This window comes from Eufriesea mexicana, unplaced genomic scaffold (assembly GCF_001483705.2).
Source record: "Eufriesea mexicana isolate 0111107269 unplaced genomic scaffold, ASM148370v2 scaffold486, whole genome shotgun sequence".
NCBI classification, from domain to species: Eukaryota; Metazoa; Arthropoda; class Insecta; order Hymenoptera; family Apidae; genus Eufriesea; species Eufriesea mexicana.
Genome location: NW_016908651.1, coordinates 151,911 through 174,212, shown reverse-complemented (window position 1 = coordinate 174,212; position 22,302 = coordinate 151,911). Strand labels below are relative to the sequence as shown.

The following is a 22,302-nucleotide window of genomic DNA, read 5'->3' as shown; positions in this document are numbered from 1 at the left end:
CGTTAACGAGTAATTAGCAGAGCATCCCGTAAGCAGCTTCGGCTGACGATTGTATAAATAATTCAGACAACGATCGTGTACGGAGGCGATCGAGGGTTTAGAAGAGGTCAGGGCTGATGACTGGAAGGAGGCCAGCCGTTGACCCTGTTCGAAACTAATTAAAATTCCAAAAGCTTCTCTACTCACCGGCGAAGCATCCCTTGGACGAGCGGGCCTTGGCATTTAGAACGGGATTTATGGAGACCAGGCTGCACGGGCTGAAGCGATTGTTGTTTCGTTTGTCCCCGCTGGTGGCTCTCGCGAACATTATGAAATTTCCGTCTTCTCCTCCGGGCGAGCACTCGTCGGGGTCGTGCTGTCGCGTTAACGGGAAGAGAAAACGTTAGAAGGCTCCCCGGGATCATTCGTCATGGGTAATGCGGCGAATGGTGTCGCCCTCGAGAAAGAAGATGTAATTAACTCCGATGCTGCCGAGCTTTTAGCCTTTGAATCACCCGGCAACTGTTGTCGCGCGAATTAAATATTCCGACCTTTCCCGCGGAAAGTAGTCCCGGATATAAGCGGTTACTTTGTCGCCATCGCCGAGCTTACCGGTCGCGGTAAATCCCCCGTCCTCTCGTTTTCCTCTCGACCGACCATCGACCGATACCGGGAAATTTTCCAATTTCTCTTAATTGAAAGGTTCGCGTAATCTTCATATTTTTCTCCATTTTCGAAGGTTCGATCTCCGTTTGGCCGCGAAGCTCGGGAAAACGCGACCGTGGACGTTGCATGGAGGAGCAATTGCATCAACTCGAAACTTTTCTCGCGTAAATTTGCAGCGGCAACTTTTCAAACGATTCGGCGTTTAATTACCCGTGACATTGCTCGAATTCCTTTCTCGAACACCTTCCTTCAACGAAACTCGCTCCTTGTCTTTTCCATTAAAGAAACGCAATTTTGCCACGCCTTTCGCTTAACGCGAGATGCCACGAACGTGGAAATAGAGCGGAGAAGAGGGGGAAAAAAAAAAGGAGAGAAATCTGAGAAAGCGTAGCACGGAACACAACTGCTTCGATCGCGACGTCTCCAAACCACCCTGGAAACTTTTCGAATGTATTCGGTGTACGCGGCGACAACATGCAAACCCGATGCGCCGTTGAACTTACAGGGGATCCGAAGTTGTGACCGATCTCGTGTGCGAGGGTGACGTGAGAAACCGTCGGTGGTACGTGTTTGCCGTAGTTCAGGAGGGTGATTATACCGGTGTTCAGCGATTTCATGCTACCCCTGTAGTGCTGCAAGACGAAATAGCGTTAGTTCTCGAGGTAATTGTCCGAGTATCGTGAATGCGGCGTAGAACGATGTTATTTCGGACGGCATGGTCGAATTAGTTTTGTTAAATTCCAGCCAAACTTACCCCATTTTTCTCGCAAACTCCGCCCGCGTTTTTCAGATCTCCTGTCCATGCTAGACCCAGTGTTCCCTTCTCGAAGTCACGGTAGGTGAACATGTACGACAGGCAGAAGGCGTCGTAGTCCTCCTCTGTAAAAGGTTTCGGGCGGAAAATCAATCTCGAGGACCGTGATATCGTTCTTTGTTTCTCCTTCTCATTTACAACGATCGTTAACCTTCCTCGCGACGCGTAACAATACATTCCACCCCCGCGAAGCAGCGAAATACGCGCAGCCGACCTTCAACCACCGTGGATACGCGACGAGCACACGTTGGACGTCCGTAAACAACCCTTTCCATTGAAATTCATGCACGACGTTCATAGAGTATTCATCGCTCGTTTCACCCTTCTGTTCTTTCCTGTCTGTCCTTTTTCAAAGTGCCACGAAAAAATTCTGCGAAGGAGAAGGGCGAACAAAAGGGGTGGAAATGGCCGGGACGAGCAGGCTCCTTCCTTTTTTTCCCCCTCCCCCCCATTTTCCCTTTTCTTTCTCCATATTTTTTCATCTCGTTTCATATACTCCACCACCGAACACCGATCCCCAACGGAGGAAAGTTGCCGTGGCATAAAAGTTGGCAGAAATTAAATTACCGGACATACTGGACGCCTGATTTATTATTTTTCCCGGATAACATCTCGGCCGATGTTCAGGCCGCGTCGGCTGGGAATTCAGCTGGCCCTTCGACCGGCCGCCATCCCTTTCGCGCGCCATCAGAAACCAGCCAGGTAAAATACTGCCAACGACAGTGGGCAAATTAAAAACGAAATTAATTAAAAGGCTGCGAAGGACGGCCATTCGCCTGCGTCGCGTCGCCCGGAAATACCGGTGCGGGACACGACGTTCTTGATTGGATGCAACGAATTCCAACGCTGTTGCCACTACAACAACGTAGAATTTCATCCGTTAATTCCTCCGTGACAGATTAACGGCAAACGAAATTGATTTAGAGTCGAGGCTAGATAACGTACGCCGGACCGATCGTCGTTCACGGGATCGATACCGGAAACGCCAAGTGTCCGGCCGGTCGGGCGGAAAAGTGCAACGGATCACGGGGAGAACAGCCCGTTCTTTGCGCCGTGCTTTTTGCAATCCGAATGCACGGCAGCGGCTTTTTGCGGCGGAAGAGAACAGAACGCGGGATACGTGTTTGCGGTGTGGTGTGTCTCAGGAGGCATATTTGGTTACTGCATGCCCGCGGCAAATACGTCATGGTCCGCCGCTGCTCGCTTGTATTTCCCGATCCCTGCTACATCAGCTATTGTACCACGGTCTGCTCACCGTGCCACGACCCCGCGACTACCCTCGATTTCGATTCATTACCCTCCGAAATGAGACATGCCGTTGGCTGCAGCTCCCTGGAAAAAACCCTCGACGGCTGTCGTCTCTCTTGGTCAATTATTTCGTGCCTCCCGTTGTCGTCCCCTCCCGTATCTTCGATTCCCGTCAACCGGCTAATTTCACGGCCGGAAACGTGCACAGAGCTCCGCGCGAAGGCAGTCGGAGTACTCGGAACGTGTTCCAACAACGAGTAGCTGTTATTTAATAACGGCTCTGGTCGTTATTATGTCGGCGAAATATGAAGCGAAATACTAGTCCGAAGGCGACAGTCGCTCCTCTGACGAGACGCTATTGTACCTGTCGCCTGTGCAACGTGAAACGAAGTTACATTATCGTGACACGCGACAAAAGTGCCTGCGTGAAGTGGCGCCTGCGATCTCTGCGCCCGTTTCCATCTGCATGCAGATCTACAAAGGGGTTACGAGAGCCCGTCGAGTATTTTCGTTGCAATACTGCTCGCGAAAACCTAACCGCGGAACCGGTGATCACTCGTGTATTCAATTCTACGTGAAATCGCGAGTCCATCAAATTACTCGATTTTTTCCCTTATTTTATTCGGATTTCTCGCGTCGTTGCTATAACGAGAGTATGTTTTTCGATTTCGACCCATGCAGGAACAGATTGGGCAAACATTTCGGAGGGAACTATAATTTTCTCTCGCCGTGTGTGCGCGTGCAAGGAATTTCCGAATTTAAAAATTAAAAAATTCCGGAATTTGTTTCATTTTCCAGAGGCCGAGTATCCTCTGTGCACGAAGCTCGATGAGACGCGAGAACAGACGTTCTCAAAATTGCACCGGCTCGTGACTTTCCTCGCGTAAATATGCAGAGGTAATTTCTCAAAGAACTCGGTATGCGTTCAATTGGATGTTTGCTTGCGGGTCGATCGAAATTGGTCGAGAGAGTTCTTTTTTCCTCCCTCTTCTTGCTCCAATAATTCGGAGTTTTTGCGACGCGGGTATAACGAGAGTATCTTTTTCAATTTCAACCCCCGATAAAGGCCGAGCGAAAATTTCGAGGCGAACTATGACTTTGCTAGATCAGTGGCAATGAAGTGGCCGCGAGGCTCTGTCGGGAATTATCGAGCCTCGCATTCCGATATTCGATATCTCGCGTAACGAGCTGCTGTACTTATCTCCGTCGATCCGGTTTCCCAGCCATTAAAGAGCGACCCGTGGAAAAAATAGATTATCAGCCATCTTCTGAAATCGACGGCGAAACTCGTCAAGATATTTTCATCCCCCGCCGACGAACGTAAAAACCTCGTCGATTGGTATTTAAGCGTGCTCGAAGCGACACGGGAGCTTTCCAATTTTAAAATCGTACGGAGATATTTCGAAGACTATTATTCTTTACTCAATTGCTAGCTCGTCGGAAAACCTATTCGTAGGTTCTATTAAGTAAACACTGCGGCAAATCTGTCAGGCGGAGCAAGTGTATTTTTAACTAGACGGGAATACAACGGGTTCTTTCGAAATTTATCAAGCAGAAGAGGGTCAAAGGACTGTCAGATATATAAAAACAGAACAAGCATCGCGTAGACTCTAGTCTCGATTCGTCAAATCGAATTTGGTAGATTTAAAATTGATCCAGGAAGAACGAATAGCAGAAAAATTTCTTTGTCTCGGGTCTGATGGTGTAATAGAATTATCCTTCGAGACAAACACGCTTGGCTGAAATAATTTACACGCAAACAAAGGCGACACGCTGTCAGTCTATCGCGTGTTCGACGTTGATTCACGGATTTGGTAGGAAGAAAAAAAGATTTCGGTGGCGAAATCACGGGCGCGCAGTAATCGCGCAATCTTGCTTATTAATTACCGCGCTAACTGCAAACATTTCGGCGAAAATTGCGCAATTATGGCAGACAACTGAAATTCAAACGCATCGCGGGATACATCGACGCGCTAGGCGTAATTCACATTAGCGTTTTAATACAATTCATAATGCGCAACATCGATACGACGTAATTATAGTATCGACAAATTGAGCGGCGTAATTGAGTATCGATGATAAGTATGAATCGGCTTTCAATTTTAATCTGGAAGAATGTCATCGTTAAGTGTAATGCGAACGACAACGCGTATAGAACAATTAACCTCTAGCAAAACCGACGCGATCGTATTTTGACAAATTTTGTGGCCCCTAAAATAGCAATCGACATCGCGATTCGTGCCTTTGCAAGCGAAAACTCGCGCGAGAGTAACGACGTAGTCAGTATTAACCGAATCGAACGAAATCGTTGCCGTGAAAACGAAAAAACGAAACCGCGACTGATGGATTAACGCTAAACCTATCGGCGATTCGTGTATAGCTATTTTTACAGAACCGATCCATAAATATAAACCATATTTTTTGCAACCGGGCGCAGTTGATAGCCGATACACGGTGAGCAATAATAAACGAAAAGTCGTCGTGTCATCCGATGAAAGTAGCAACGTGAAATGCAGAATTTTTAATCAAAAGTTTGACAACGGTTATTTAACCAGGAACGGTAGATTCGAATTCAACGTGCAACCCGCGGTGGAAACGTTTGGCCGATTATTCGGCTAAGAAGCGGGAAGATGGTTGTCCTTTAGTTAATCTTTCGTCCAACTATGCGGAGAGACAAAGTTAGGTAGACAGGCCGTGGCAGAGAAATATGCACGGTTTCTGTCTCCAGAAGCATGTGCCCTATAGACGGATTGAGACAAAGTGCTGGCTTAAATCAGTCCGAGGGAACGTCGAAAGCAACTGTATATATCATGGTTTCAATGATCCTAACTTGGGAAATTCCGACCACATCGATCTGCGACTCGTTGCCGTCGGAGATGTGGCTCGGTAATAATTAATCCCGGCTGTTCGGGAACTTTAACTTCGTTCGGTGGAAACTTTAATGCGATACAGTTTCTTGGCTACCTCTGTCAGTTGTTGCTGCGCGACGTCTGAACGCGAATTAATCGACTGGAATGGCTGGACTTCGCCAACGAGATAGCACGTTCGAGATATTAGGGTATCCTTGGCCAAATGTTAACCGATGAAGCGATAACCTCTGCCCGAGGGTCAGGGATCCCCGCGAATACGGACACTTCCAGGGCAAAACGGATAGATCAAAGTTCTCCCGACGAGTTCTTCGAACGAGCGTGGAAACGGTAGTCGAAAAGCCGGGGAAAGCTGGATTCCGGGTATAAATCAAAAGCACGGAGGAACCGTTGCGTCTCTTCGACGTTTTCGGAGGGCAAGTTGACGAAGAGGGGCGAGAAACCGAGGAAGAGGAAACCCCAGACGATTAATCGACCAGTCGCAGTGGCATCCTGTAGGAATGATCGGCCACTTCTTTCCCGCAGCATCGCGTGTACGCTTTCATCTGCGTAATCTAACCGTCTCGCGTGCTTATTAACTATGGTATTAGATAACAGCTACCGACGTAACCGCGGATGCTTTAAAGTCACGGCACAGGGCAAGTTTGCGACGCATAACGAACGCCCTGTGACCCACGATGGCTGCCGGTGTCAGGGTGAACGACACGAGACGTTTCATTAGAGCTGAAAAATCGTTACATGACGTGCTTTATCGACTCTCGTTGTCGATGATTTCACGCAAATTCGTTGCAAACGAGCGCTTTAATTAACGAACCAATGGTGCAGCTATATACGTTGAAAAAAGTCCAGTGTGTCGCGATACATTGGTCGAATCTTTGCAATCATCTATTAGCTCGAGCGAGTTTCTTTAATTAGCTTCATTTTTCAACGAAAACGTGGCTCTGGCCCGTTATGAAATCATAGTTATAAAAGCGTTGAAAACCAAATAGATGTTACAGAATTACGAAAATTATCGGGTTGAATGGGTAATCGATGTTGGAGTCTGGAAGAGGGAAACGTAATGGTCTACTTACCGGAGAAGAGCTCGAGGAATTCCTCGACCCCGTAAGTACCGGTGAACCGGTAGCCCGAGTCGTTCGGTGCGTCTTCGCCATGGACTTTCACGCGCTTTATCATGAAGCTAATGTTGTCTGGCTGGCCGTCCTGGTTAAAATCTGTAAAACGACAGGAACGCGTTACGAACTGACAGACAGGGGTTCGAGAAAGCATGCAAGTTCTATATCGTGCCACGTATCAGGGCGAGCTTGCGAGCTAGACGCGGGTACTGTGAAATTCATACGAGTCGAGAGGAACTACTCATCGAGGTAACCGATAGCTGATAACGAAAATCACTGGGGCTCCAGACAAGTAATTTTCGGGTTCCCTCGGTGATCAGTGTATTCCGGAACGGTTCGGCCGTCGCGTGGTGGAAAGCATTTAATCAAACACCTTCTCCGCGGGAATACCAATCGAAACTGGAAAAACGGCCCCGTGACACGCGATCACGATTCCTTCCCGCCGTTGAATCCCATGATTTTTCAACCGTGAAACGAACCTACGGCGGATCTTTTCGATTCCGCGTTATTACGAATTATTCCAATGTTGCGACGAGTTACAGCTCTAAAGTAATTTCATTTCGTGGAGATTTGTCAGTGTAACCGAAATTGCCTAACTCTCGGTATTAAATATCATAGGCATCGGCGATTCGAAAGCAGTCGCGAGGTTTTCCGATTAGCGTAAATGACAGAGTTCCGTGAACGTCGCATACGTCAGCTTCGTTACATCCATATCTCGCGTGTAATGCACATGTGCCGTTGGTAATTAACGTTAAGTCCATTGTATCGAAGTTTGTTGCTGCATTAATCAGCTTTGCTCGCGCGCACGGTGACTGTGTTGCCTAAAACATGCCGGGTAGCGTGTTCAATTTCAAGGAAAGGCTTCTTGAACAGCTAAATAATGCAAATGCTATGCTCGGAAATGGCCAAGTATGAGTGAACGCAAGGAAGTTCAAGGTAGAGAGACTGAAACATTCATACGCCGTCATACTTCTGTGCGTGCGCCTTCGCACGAAGTTGCAGGTTCCCAGCGGATGTAAGTGTCACGTTACACCAATGTACTCGCGAGAAGATGCGCGGCTCCGTTTCGCTATAATTTCTCGAACAAAAGAAGTTAATGCAAGATAGATGGTGGTCGTGCGATGTACGATGCAAGGAGATTCTAAATTGAAGCCCGGAGCATCGATATCGACTGATGCAGAGGCACTGAACTCGCTGAGGCTTGCACCACCACGCGCATATAGCTCATTTGAGAATACTCGTTTCGAGTAGAAAGGTATAGCAACCATGTTGTCGGCAACCAGACACTGTTCCGCGTTAAATGTCTCTCGTCAGAGTTGGCGAAAGGACGAGTTGGCTAGCGGCGACACTTTTAACAGAGATTCGAATTTATTTCCACCATTTTCGATTTCCACGCGTTACACGCGAACGTTATACAACTGCCTCTTGGTCGGCTACCAAGCGCGGCCGACGTCCACTCTGTGGTGTCACTAGTGGTCAGTCAGTGGTCACTCGTGGTCATTTTCTGTAAAATCGTTCCTGACGACAAGCTGACTACGGTAGTGGACTCTAGGTGTTTCCTTCCGGGTCCAACTACTTCCAAGCGCTTTCTTCCCACGATGCCACACCTGGGATATATATATACACGTATATACTGTATGCTGCGAAATTGCGACTTGAAAAGATTTCCACATGCGAGGTCGTAACGGTGCCATGGAGAAATTCTAGGAGCAGTTCCAGTAAAGAGAGAAATCAACTTTCCGAGGAAGTAGAAATTGCAGCAATAGAAAACAATGCGATTTACATAAAAGAAGTTACGCGAGTATCGCGAGAACGCTGGGAAAAAGCGAATTCGAGTAACAAAGGAGTATTTCAAGAATTCCAAAAAATAAAGCCTCTGTGTTCGCTAACGAGGAGAGAATAGACCGCGAGGATACCGCCAAAAACGAAATTTCAACGCTGAAGGAACAACACGAGGTTATACGTATCAGAGGAAATACCAGCGATGCCACAAAAATGTGTGAAAAGCAGCATAGCACGAGAAAAGCGAAAGTTCGCAGAAGTTGAATGGTCACTTGGAACCGTGCAACCGTGGAGACTATTATTTGGTAGAACTATATCCTCGCAGACTAAGTAGAATAACTGGTAGAATAACTGCTAGGTCTGGTACTATACCCGAGACAAGCTCTTTCCAAGAGGCAGAGAGAGAGAGAGAGAGAGAGTGGTTGGATAAGTTGTACAGAAATAAGTAGAATGAATCGGTCTTTAACCAGACCTGCGGAAACTCGGGTGCTGCACAGATGCGTGGAACAGAGACTGCTTTCTCGAAGAAACTTCAAACCGGTTGTCTTGGCGCTTGCAGCTATCTCTTGGCACGTCTCAAACGAGTGCGAGATCAAATACGGAGGGGAAATAAAGGACAGAGAAACGGAAACTGCCGGTGCTTATTATTGAATAACTAAAAGGCCATCGTCACGTGAGACTCGTGTTACAAAGTTGCCGGTTCGCGTTCCGATGTCGTAAAAAATTACTTGGCAAACAAATAGAGGGGTAACGCGTCGCGTGACAGCTGTCTCGGATACGCCGCTCGGAAATAAAGTTTTTTTTACGTGAGCCCGAAGATAAGGATCGTATACGAGGCGGTGGACGGGGTTTCCCAGGCGTTTCACGTGTAATGACTAACATTGCAAGTTCCACCTTCGCCCGATATCACCGTCGCGATACCGTTATCGCGTTACCTTTTCCAACCGCAATAAGACCGGGCCAGCGTTATACGCGGCGACCATAGCGTTTACGCGGCGAGTTCATTGCGCCCGTCGGGCGGACAAAGTGGATCGGGCGAGTATAAATTTTGAAAGATTGCGACGTCAGCGTGGAGACAATAGTTGGCCGCGGGTAGGAAGTCACGGGTCGGTGCAAAATCACGGGCAAGTAATCGGGGAACACGAGATCGCTAGGCAAGAGAGACAGGGGCAATCCTTAATCGTGGCAATTGCGGATCTCTCGTCGGACAAGAGCGTTTAGCTAGGCGGCCGGGTTGTACATATCGCGATGGGAAGAGAGTTAATGCCGTCTAATCCGGGGACAAAGGGAGGCACGTTCGGGCTGGCATTTCCGAGGGGTGGTCGATCGGTCATCCGAAATGCTCGCGTGTAGAGATGGCCGATAATCGTGCGACCATCGTTCCGGAAGATCGACGCATCCCAGCTCGCGGTGTATATTCCGACAGAAGGTACGAGAGAGAGAGAGAGAGAGAGAGAAAGGGGGAGCGAGAAAGGGAGGGTGGGAAGTAGAGGGAAGGAGAGGAAGACGGAAACGTCACCGGAAAACCAGCTTTATCCGCGAATCGCACGACGGAAGAGATAGGGAATTCTAAGTAATGCACTAGCCCGGTCCGCGTGTAGGCGCGGTCACGCTACGTTAAACACGGCTCAGTCACGAGACACAAATATTTGCTCGTTGTTACGGCAGGTGGTGCGACGTTTAAAGCCCTTCTGCCCGTACGAGCTGGCTCGCCATGCTTGCCCGTGTCCGCTCTTACTTAATATTCGCGAGCCGCGCTAGCCAAATGAGATTTTCAGGAACGCTTTCCTCTGATTTGCGCAGCTTTGTTCGCCCGCATTCGGCGGGACTATCGATGAGGCTGATTGTTTCTCGGTTGGACTCGGGGTTGATGACATAATTCAATTAAACGGCAGATGGTATAATTCGCGAGGGTAATTTCCGGGCTTGGCGAACGTTTCGAAAGGGGCGAAGCGAGGAAAATGATAATCGAGGAACGGCGAAATCGAATCGGGTGGAACGTCGAGATAAGCGTACCCGGCAAACAGGGATAATAATATTCTGTTTCCGAAGAAAGTTTTTCGACCGAGAGCACGTGTCCGGACAGCGACACTTCCGTCTCCGTTCGAAGGAGTACAACAAAAGCAATTTCACTCGGTGCTGCCCCCCTTCCAAATTCGTTTCCTTTTCCCGTTCTTCCTTGATAACCATCGTTCAAAGTTTACGCATTAGGCGTGTGTACCGGCGCAATAAAGTTCCGCGAAATCAATCGGTCAACGTCAGACACAGAAACTGACATTAATCGGTCGCAGCGCAGAAAGGAACCGCAGTAAGGCTAAGGAACATTCATTTCCCCCGATCGCCGCTGGCAGAAAGTTAGTTTAACTGGAAGGTCCGGGAAAGTTTTAATTGGTTTGCGAAGTTATTACAGCGGAATGAGACAGAAGACGCGCACTTGTTAGTTCGGGAGGAAACGTTGCCGATTGCTACGCCGGAAAGACGAAAGAATTTTCATTGCTGTCCTGATACTTCCTGCGACCGATATTATAGACGTTCCGTCGAATTACGTATCGACGAGTAAAATATGCGTAACTCAATGCTCGGATATCTTACCGGTGTACCTATAGATGAAGTTGACACGCTGCACGTGACGAGTCATCACCTCGATGCTGGCCTCTTCGGACTTGTAATGATCGTAGAACGTGTGATCCGCTTGCAAGTACAACATGCAAGTGGTCTTCTTCGGGTCCACGGAGGTTCGCTTGCGAAGCACTCTCGAGTATCGTTCCCTGTACAATCTGTTCGGAATAAATTTGCTTTTAGGATGTACCTGCGGGTCAGCGTGGCAGCGGGAAGATTCGGAAAAATTGAATCGGAGGTACACAGAAGCGCCATTGCCGTTAACTCGATCGCTTTTTCTCGTTTGTACGCCGGCAAACGAGCATCGATCGTCGCCGGTGCAATCTCAAATTTTCGTTTATTTCATTTCGCGCGTATTCCACGTCCACCTTTCGCGTTCCTCTTTCGGAAATCAAATTTTTTAAATTCCTAACCTCGCCGCATACACGCCTCGCCGAACGAGATAACTTCGTTATCGAGTTTAAAGGCGGACGCGGAATTTCCGGTTTCAACGGTACATATTCGAACGGTTGGCGGGCTGTAAAAAGAGGAGGATTTCGACGTCACGGGAGTCGATCCGGCCGATATACGTGATCCGCACTCGAACAACAAATCAAACCTAGCACCTGAAAAGAGCCGATCGCGAAAACGTCCGATAAGGATAACTCGGTCGCGGCAACGTTTAAATTGGATCGGTCGATAATGGTGTTTGCTCTCGATTTTTGACGTTTTCATCGCTATGCGCCGCCGCGATGTCGGATAGCCTGGCTTTTCTCTGTCGGAAATGGGTATGCTCTTTAAATGGAAGAGCAAGCATTGCACGGCAAACAGTCCGGGGGAAGAATCGACGGGACGATAAGTAACCGTTGCGCTTTTCTTCCCCCGGCTACGGCAACTTCCTTTCCTGGACCGCTGGCTTCCAAGCACCTGCTAGAATATTTCATCGACGTGTTCACCGAGACGGGCTAAATGGAACCGGAGTGGAAACGTTGAACACGACCGGGATGGAAGAAAGGAGCCGAATAGGTCGGGCAATGGCGTAACACTGGTGGGGACGGGGATCGGTGATCGAGAACGAACGACCGTGTAAAACTTTTACAGCCTGTATAACTTTTTATTTTTTACAACTTCCAGTCGCTCGCGTAAAAGGAGGCAGGGGGATTTCAATTAGTTGCACGAAGACGCTTGGCCTCTTTTCCAAAACGCGACTTATCGGCTGGACGCGAGAATGAGACGAGATGGTTGCGGTCTGGCAAGTAGAACGACGCCGGTTTTCCCGAGCAAGTGGTAACGCGCCGTATTAGTCGGCCAGAGTCAGGCCGTTCGCTGTTCGAAGGGTGATCATAGGGAGCGAACGCGAATACATCGGGGCCCCGAAGCTTTCTCGAATCTCGATTACTCGTTGTCTCGTTGGTCGAATCTCGGAGCGAGGAAAAAAGATTCGATGAGAGAGGTTACCTGTCGAGCAGCTCTAAATTGTGCGAGCTCGCCATGGGGTCTTTCTTCCTGACGTCTTTCGGATAGAAGCCCGGCTTGGCGCGGGACTTTCCCTCGTTCAGGTGTTGATAAAGCGGCCGCATTGTGTCCCCGAGATATCCACTCCACGTCCTGTTCGTCCTGCAAACGATTTTTCGCCGGTAAGCGTTCGGAAAACTACAGCGCGCCAGCGAATCCCTCATGCTGAACTGATCAACTCCGCTGGCCGGGGATAAACGAGAGAAATCGTCGGGGTGCGGCAAGGAGATAAGGGTGACATATGTCGAGTAATACGTAACAGGCTTCGAGCCAATTTACTTCGAGGATCGTTTCCACCGGGCCTTCTCTCGAATCTCACGCCTTCTCTCCGACTACACCCCCGTATGCATGTGTGTGTGCGTGTGTGTGCGTGTGTGTGCGTGTACGATGTGCGGAGTGGGAGGATTCGTGGAAAAATTCGTCAAATTCCCTTAACCGTTTTTTTTTTTTTACCCCCTCTTTCTTCTTTTCCCTTTCCGCCTCCTTTTTCCAGTATGTTCTCTACGTTCCGTTTTTACGAGTCTTTTATACACCGGCGCAGTTTTATAGGTTTTTTACCGTATTCGTTTAATTCCTCGCGTAGCGCGTGACGCGATTTCGAATATTCGAGTTGCAGGTGATACGAGCGTTTAAAAGTATTTAGGGGTGGCCGCCACGCGGCTCCGCCGGGCCCGGTATAAAGTAGAAACGATAGGTTGTTGCGCGCAGATAGAAAGATTGCCTGGAATTCTTTCCATGCGCGCTGACTCGAATAACCAATGAGCCCGCGCCACTGTTACGGGGCGAAACTTATCCTTTTGATAAGCCTTTAAAGGCTTTCGTCCGTTAGCCACGGGAAATCGCGTGGAAGCCATTAGAATCGTTTGATACGAAAGTTTACGCGTCTCGAGCGTGACCCAGCTATTTACCCCGATCCGTAGTAATTGGAACAACTCGCGACCCGCCATTTTTCGGTCCAGTATTCTTTCCGCGCGTTAGCCTGACGTGTCAACCCGACGTTAGCGGCGATTATCACTAATCGATGCAAGAACTGGTTCGAATCACCTCCGTCTACCTCGATTTTCCCGCAAAATGCGTTCTCTCTGTAATCGCGGCTGCAGCTCGACGCGCATGTGTCGGGGAAATGATCGGTGTCCCTTGCAACCCCCGGCGAATCGCATAGCATCCCTACTAATTTCGTTAACTTCGATTCGTGACGCGACGCTTCGAACGGTAACTATCGCGATCTCGAGGTAAAACTGGAATGCGTGACATCTCGTAGAGTTAACCGTCTTTACAGTGGCATCGGAAATTCTATTAAACCGGTCGGCGGATACCATGCTGTCGGGTCGATATTAAGTTTGTACCCGGAATATTGAATGCGTTAGATCATACGGGAAGATATTATACATCCAAATTGCACGCTAAGCTGTATCAAGCGCGATAGCGGGGTTAAATTCGGCGGCGAACATTAAATTCAATTTATTCTTGTATAATGCAAAGGAATAAACGAGCGATTAAATAACTAATTTTATTCGATTAGCCCCCTATCCTCGAGCCCCCTGGCACACGCGCAGCGTATTTTCCCTGTTCCACTGTTACCCCGAAATAATTAGCTTAACGGCAAACAGTAGTTCGGAACGTGTTTACCTTAATTCGTTTAACATGTTCTCTCGCAGGAGCTCGCTGGCACACGGATATCCATTGCTGAGAGGAACGCTCACGTCCACTGAGCGGTAAGCGATCGTATGGTGATGCATAGCGTCTGTCGTGCCTTTATCTCCGCCATCTTGCCGATGGCAGACGAGAGGAGCGTATCTGCTGGCTGGCTCGATGTAGATCTCGTCGGATGCCGTCGAGATGGTCCCATCGAACAGTCCTTCCGCCGTCACGATCCCATGCACCGACGAGTTCTCGTCGTCTGAAAAAAGCAGAAAGACGGGGAACGTCGTCTTAATTTAATTCGCTCAAATTTGCAATCCCTTTCGTCGTTCTTTATCCCGGCCTTTCTATATATTCCCAGTCCTTTCCGGGATGGTTGACGCAGAGAGAAGGGAAATCTAATTTTCCTACTACGGAATTCACCGGGAAAAGCAAGAATGCGATCAGCGTCGATATCTCGCGCGAATGCGCGCCGGTATGCTTCTCCAGTCACTTTGACCATCTTTTTCTCAAACTCGTTGCCCGGCTACGCTCGTAAATCGTGAGATTTACGCGTGCAAGAACCGCGGTACCGTGGAATCAGCGTTTATATCGCGTTTACTCGCTCGGACCTGAGCCCCCCTGTCGGCAAAGCGCGAATTTATATTCGGTTGATTCGTCGCATCATCGTAGCATATCAGATCGACGATGCATCCACGGCTTTCGCATCTGTGATTCCGTCGTTCGCTTTTTACGGTATCTCTCTGTCTCTTAGTGCTCCACCTATGGCCGCGGAAAAATTCCACGCGCAGGGAAAATCTCGCACGGGGTATGGAATTGGCGAAAAATTTTGTTCCGTGCGAAATATTTCTAGCACAGGCTTATTCGTCGCTACTGTAAATATATAAATATGGAAGGCCGCATTGGTTTCCATACATCGTAACGCGGGTTGTTCAATATTTAATTGCAGTTTAATATTGAGATTAAACACCCGCGGCAATGTATTATTCATTATTCGATATTTACTTGACATTTAGGGTGGTTATCGAACGATTGTACGTGTATACGCGCGGCGTGCTGTGTGCACAGTACGCGTTTGAAATGAAAAACACGTTCCCAGGAAAAATACGTTCGGCAACACTTTTTCCCCGAGCAACGAGATATCGCAGATTGAAGCTTTATAACGCTACAATTTAATCCCTTTCTTAATAGAATTCGATTTCGAAGTCTCATTTTTAATCCTCGATATCCGTTTTCATTTTACCCTTTCCTTTTTGCCGAAAAATTTGATTAAACTCGCCGTCACAGATATTGTTCGGTATTTTTCGCCGTTCCATTTTAACGCCGACAGTTGTTTAGATCCATTTACGTTTTATCTCTATCATCTATTTAAATCCACGTTGCATAGTTCAAACGCGTCAGAAACAGATTTTCCTGCACGTTATTGAAAAGTCGGACTTGTGCGTCGATCAAATCGGTGCTGGTTTAATTTTTTACTGTTCGCGCGATTCGTAACGTTTTCCACCACTGCGTACCTACTCGAGCGGATAATTGAATTTTTAATGCACCAACACCGAACATCTTCCAAATTACGAACAATCGATTAACTGCAGCAAAATTCAATCGAATTGCCGGCATTGTTCCCGACTTGCCTCTTTTATAATCGATTTTGTTATTTCTTCGTAACGGATTAACCAGAGTGTCGGTTACCCTCTACTGGCTGACTTCGAGTTAATTAATTATCGCGTTACGCAAAATTCCATGGGTAATTCTCTAATCGTTATTAATATTAATAGCATAAATTTCGACTTGCACGGTTACACTGTGCGCTATATTATTTATACAGCTTCATTGTGTAATACGTTTAATAAGCGGTGTTATTGGAATTTCCACGATCATATAACTACGCGGAACCAGCAAAGCACATAATTATGGCGCACCTAAACATTATATAACTGCACTTTGGTCGGCGATGCGAGTCTGTAAAAGTTCATCGTGCCGATATAATCGTTTCCTGGAATAATAAACCGGCCGTGGTTCGGTTTCAGGATTTCCATTCGAGAATGCGATGTTCAGTGCCCTGTTCGGTTATTCCTGCATATAAGTGCGCGCACCGGAAGATTCCTTCGCGTGTGGTTCTCGTCTGAAGCGAGACTCTTTCCTGTCGCCGTTGCCGAGAGTTGTGCGCGGATAGAATGCGAAAAAGATAGAATGGGAGAAAGGCAAACCGAAGGAAAAGGAATTGTTACCGAAGAATAAACTTCCACCGTGATATTTACCGTCGTGGATAACACCGATGGTTCCTTCGGCAAGGGAAGACTTTAATTGTTCGATGGAAATAAAAAATGAAACCATAGGTCCAGTCAGACGTATAGTCGATTCATTTTTCTATCCTCTCGCGACCTCTGTCCTTTTTGTTCTATCGATTAAGCGGTAATTTTAAACTTTACGAGACTCGGCCAAGTCTAAATTTATTGCCAGTTGGTTCCGCCATTTTTTTCTTTTTTTTTTTTTTTTCATTTCATATTCGAGACATTAACTCTGACATTATAGAAGTGGAATACGTTAGGTAGATCGGGGAATAATGTTGGTATTTTTAATACGAAATGATGGTAATTTCCTTCCGCACGAAGAAAGGTTTATGGAATAATGTACCTAGTGTTAACGATATATAACGCGGGATTGAAATTTTTATACAAAGACGAAGACGAAGTTTGCTCGCGAATAATTGGCCAAGAGAGTTAAATAAAATTATGGAACGTGTCTGACTATTTTCCTCATATGGGAAACGCGGTTTGCCATTCAATGGGATTTCTGATACGCTTCTCTGATAATTGCCAACAGACACAAATCGGATGAAGCCCGTTCAGACTGCCGAACCGACGGTACTTATAACTAGTTACGAACACTGCACTCGTTACGCTTCGTTAATTAACGCAGACGAATTCATACCAATGAATTTTATACTACATGGTGCGCTATGAACTTGAAAGTTGGTTAATCAGATTTACAAAATTTTAGTCCAAGCTATGGTGTAATTCGATTTTATTTTACACTCCGTTCCGTCGATTGTTCGAAACTAGAATTATCCAACTTTAATCTTCAATGCGGCGGAAGTTACTAATTTTTTGCATTTCAAATACCCGCTGAATTATTCGAAGCCCGATGAATTTCACCTGTATTAATTAAATTTCGAAGATCGAATTATGGTTAACGAGAAGAATAATTTTTCATGCGGTTTGAAAACAAAAATAGCAAGTTCGTTTATCGCTGAATTATTAAAAGAAGAAGATGGTTGACGAACTTAACGAGAATAATTATTGTTACTGTAGGATGACGAATACTGGTCTTGAGACATCGAAAATTCACGAAAGAACAAGAACACGATAACGCAAACTCAAAACTCGTAAACTGATTTAACTTAGGAAAAGAACACCAAGATAACGAAATGAAAGCGCACAAGGACGCATTCTTTTAAAATTCTTTTTCCAACACCAAGCGATTCACGCTTGTCCTGGTCACAACCGATTTCTAAGGACTCTGTTTCGGTTATCGAGGACCACGCTTTTATGCTTTCCTTAACCGTTTGAGTGCCACGGGTCATTATTGTTTCCCAATCGATATTTGCCAAGCGGCGCGATAGCGCTTGTCATATTCCGTGTCCAAAAATGCCGAGCAGCGCGATAGCGCTTCTCATATTCCGCGTTCACCAACCGAGCGCGCTGATTGTCAGCTTCGCAGCTCAGAGCGCTGGCACTTTTGGACACAAAATAGAAGAAGCGCGATCGCGCCGCATGGCACTCAAACGGTTAACCTACGCTTCACCTCCCCGTAGAGGAGTCACGCAACTTAATTTTGCTATATAGAACAACTTTTCGACTTGCTTCTAGAAGATATCGATCGGTTTACAATTTGTTTTTCTTGGCAATAGCCGATTCGCGATTTCTTTTGGTATCCTACATTACTTTAACGAGTATACAAGTAAAATTAAGTAGACGTTAAACGAATATTAAGCAGAATATGCTTGAAAGCAAAGTATAAAAGTGCGTAAATTATTATATAACGATCTGTAAATTCCGTACTCTCGTACCATTAATTTTGCGGTATAATAATTACTCGCGGCGCGTGATAATCTTTTATGCCATCAACGGATGCTCTCAGTGGATGACCATTAGTTAACCTCATTTTTTCCATCATACCACGTATTCGTGTCTGTTGATTACGTTACATCGTGACGCGCGTTTTCCATGAATTTCCGCGGATGGCTTCTATTCGCGTTTTCGCTCGAGGTTTCCTAAGCCGCCATATATCGTAAGTTTTCCGCGTTGTCCACTCCGTTTCAATACTATTGCCATTTCGAAGCGACTTTTAAGGCTTTCGTTCGAGCGCATCGCGCATTTGTTCCAGAACCATAAGACCGTCCTCGTCCCGTCATTCGATCCAATCTCGTCGAATTATAAAGCCCGGACTCTACGAATACGTCGGTAATTCCTCCTATTATCCTCGATTCTCTCTCATTTTTTCAATCATTCTTCGTTACGCGATTAAACTGGCCTTTTCCCATTTTTCGAGTCTGCCTCGCCTTTGGTTACGTTCGCGACGAAACGGATTATCGGGGTCGCGTGTAATTAAAATCGCGAAGGAATTGCCGGAGGTCGACGGTCTCATCCTGGCGAACGGAAACATCCTCGTAACTCATGCGATCCTTGGTATTTGCGAAGCTGCGAAAAGGAAGTACATCGAATCGGTATAAATTTTTCAGGCGAGCCGGACCGCGGACGGATTTGCGAGCCGCAGAATTCCCGTAAAGTCGATCGCGTTAGTTATCGAAGTGGAAAATAATGTCATGAATAATGGAGGAACGTGCCGCGGTATGTACTCCGTGGACGGGTGCAGTCGCATTGAGGGGCAGCGACCGTGCAAAAGGCAGAAGGGAGCAAAGGGAATGGGAAAGTAACTCTGCACAAAGTGCCCGAGCTGCTAGCTAATTCGCAGACGTACTCACTCGGTTCCCTCGATGTCGACTCGTTTTCTTTGACACGACGAAATAGAAAATCTCCGCGGTCGCTACGGCGAGCGATCCTTTCAGGCTCCACGCGCGGATCACTGCCTTGTTTGATTAACAAACGAGCGATAGTCTTTTTCCCTTCGCTCATCCGGCAGGGAACAATGTCGCTAATTTTTCTCCCTCTGCTTCTCGCTGTTTCATGCAAAATTACCTTCCCGTCTAATTCGTTTGTCTGGCTTTTTCCAGCGGTCTCAAGGTCTCCGCGATTGTCGAGCTAGAACGATGTACCTCTAACGAGACGAGGAGATAAGAAGATAAGAAGATAACGAGGTCGATGCGTGATCCACTTGCACGCAATTTTGGATACCGTTGAAGGACCCCTCCAAATTCGTTCGTGAGCAACGACGCTGCTGATTATTTTTACTTATAGCGCGAGAGGAGTCTTTGTTTGGACGGCGTCACCCTGCATCGGGATCTATGTTTGCATCGAGGAACCACCAAGATTATCAATTTTCGAAGCAGGACTGAGTGTCGCAATGGGTCGTCGTAGGGCCTGAATGAAGGGTTCGAGGGCATACACACCCTCTTTCGACAATCAACCGTATGCATCACGCATCGCACAAGACTCAAGCGTCTGCACACTTGTACCGCAAGAGAATAAAATAAAATGGAAGTTTAAAATTAACCCTTTGCACTCCGTTGTCCCCTCTCGGGGGACGCTAGAGTTTATTAGCGATTACGGGGAATCAACTTATTCCAGCGCAACTTTTTGAGAAATGCACGTTTCCCCGAAGTTTTCTCTTGAAATGGCACAAGAAATCAAATCAAAATATGGTAAAATTACTAAGGTATATAAAAAGAATGTCAGCGGGTTTTACGTCAGAAGAGAACGTGAGAAGTGTGCTCACAATGGACAATAGACTAAATAATAAACTACATATTCCCGATGTGGGAGAAAGAAGACGAAGACTGTATTGTTTGTTCCGACAGGAAAGCACCTGGTGGAAGACGTCAAACTGCTTATTATTGTCAAACGTGCACAAATCAGCCTGCAATACATATTGGGGGGTGCTTCAAAGTTTATCATACTGTAGAAAATGATAAAAAATAAAATGTTGATTTTTTTCGCAAATATATGTTTCTCGATGTCTATCAATTCATGTAAGTCCAATATCATTATAATACGTTACTTGGTTCCAAAACTATGCTATATAATATGAGGGTTCGTAAATGCACGTTTCTGCGACAAGGTAGCGCTGAGCAGCTGGTAGCTAACGTCCAGAATGGTTCGGAGTGCAAAGGGTTAAATCTCTATAAACCCGAATCCTTTTACCGCAATAGTTCCTTCTCACCGTCTCGTCTCGTTATGGGGAATAATTGTCGATATCGAGATGACTGTAAAAGATACGCCAAGTTTATGGGTAACCAAAGCGCTCTCTTGCTCGATGAAGCACTCGGAAAATGACGACTATGGAACGAAAAAGCCCGATTTCACGCGACACCGGCGCGTTATTCGGCGTTTGGTGGAATATCTATTTACGAATCGGAATTCGATAGCCAGGGAATTGTTTTGAGAAGACAAAATCGCGTGCTCGAATTTCGACGGAATATTTGACAGGATTCGATTACCATGAACGCGCGATTGTTCAAGATTCCAAGGTTCCTTTCGGCCGCGTGACTGGATGATGGGAAATTGTTGCGGTGCTCAAAATTCCGCCTGGTCTGGCCGTTTATCAGGCGTATCGGCAGCAATTTGTCGCTTTAAGAGCCGGTTGCCGGCAGACTCGGCCGGTTACATGTAAACGCGCGTACGCTGCCGGTGTTTTAAATGCAAAATTGAGCCGGCTCGCTCCCTCCCCATGATGGAATTTAATTACAACGATCTGTCGTCAGGGGAACGCGGCCGCCGTTCGAAAAGCCAATCGTATTTCGACGAGTTCGAGTGACCAACGTGTTGATAGAAAGTCGATAACGGGTGGCAGCCTGTTCTCGCTCGCGACATGCAAACGACGCCGCCTCCAATCATTTCTCTTGCCATACGGAGTACACTTTGCCGCGCCGACCGTGATTCTGCAAGTGTACGCGGAGACAGACAAACCGTCCTCCATGAGCGATTTATGAGCCGGTTGGCTCGCGTAAATTGCTTCAAATCGTCCGAATGTTCGAGGAATAGCTAACCCGGGACACTGCTTTTACTTTTGGCATTGTTCGCTAACGAGAGGTACGCGATGATCCACTGGCCGACGTTTCCACGGGATCGCGAGTTTGCTCCGGCGTGGCGGGAAAATAAAATTTCGGCGGAAAGTAACCGAGGCAGGTCAAAGTTTACGAGACGGTTGTTACTTTTGTTCCAGTTTAAAAGACTGGAATGCCAATGGTAACGCTCGGTTACCGGAAACTTTGCCAAACAGCGATCAAGGGTGGGCCTGGATATCAAAAGGGGGTACCTTTAAGATAGAAATAGAGCGAACAAGTCGGTAATTTTTGGCTCTGAATCTTTTATTCCTCAGACCCGGTAACTCCGAGTCCCGAGAGGTACACTATTTTCTTGCCGCTAAAGGATTATCCCCGGAGGAAAATAAAATTCAGTCCGTACCCTTTCCATTCCCGCGCGTGTGTCGGCTTTCCTCTCGTTCTCTCTCTCTCTCTCTCTTTCTCTATTTCTCTATTTCTCTCTGTTTCCCTCGCTTCCTCTTTCGCTTCTCTCAGCCGATCCGATGTAAAATGCTGGATACGTAAGATGGAGAACGCAGACGTCTCTGTACGTTTCTGAAAGGCTTCCGTAGAAGTCCTTCGTGGTAAATCACTCGCTCTCGATCGAATCCCTCTCTTCGGTTTATCCATTTTCGGGATCGCAGACGAAGGGATTCGGCGGCAGCCGTGACATCGCCGCTGCGATATGTTCCCCTTGCATCAACGTCGATCCCTTTTGGAATTTATGTGCCCGCCGACTGGGAAAATTTCGAGGAAATTCCTCCACCGTGTGTCCTTCAACCGAAGAGACCAGCCCTATGTGTCTCCGACTCGTTCCAGGCTGACGTCCGACTGTAAGGCATCGACGTGGCCGGTTTGCGTTTAATTTGGAAACGC

General features: G+C 47.1%; 1 protein-coding gene across 1 annotated transcript in view; it reads right to left on the bottom strand.

The window, feature by feature from the left end:
• LOC108545723 (disintegrin and metalloproteinase domain-containing protein 10) overlaps nt 1-22,302 on the bottom strand; it is a 130,405-nt gene that overhangs the window by 27,232 nt on the left and 80,871 nt on the right. Inside the window, 7 exon segments of the mRNA XM_017897479.1 lie at nt 187-355; nt 1,149-1,277; nt 1,400-1,524; nt 6,648-6,788; nt 11,064-11,248; nt 12,528-12,686; nt 14,214-14,484. Coding sequence (XP_017752968.1) covers nt 187-355; nt 1,149-1,277; nt 1,400-1,524; nt 6,648-6,788; nt 11,064-11,248; nt 12,528-12,686; nt 14,214-14,484 — 1,179 coding nt within the window.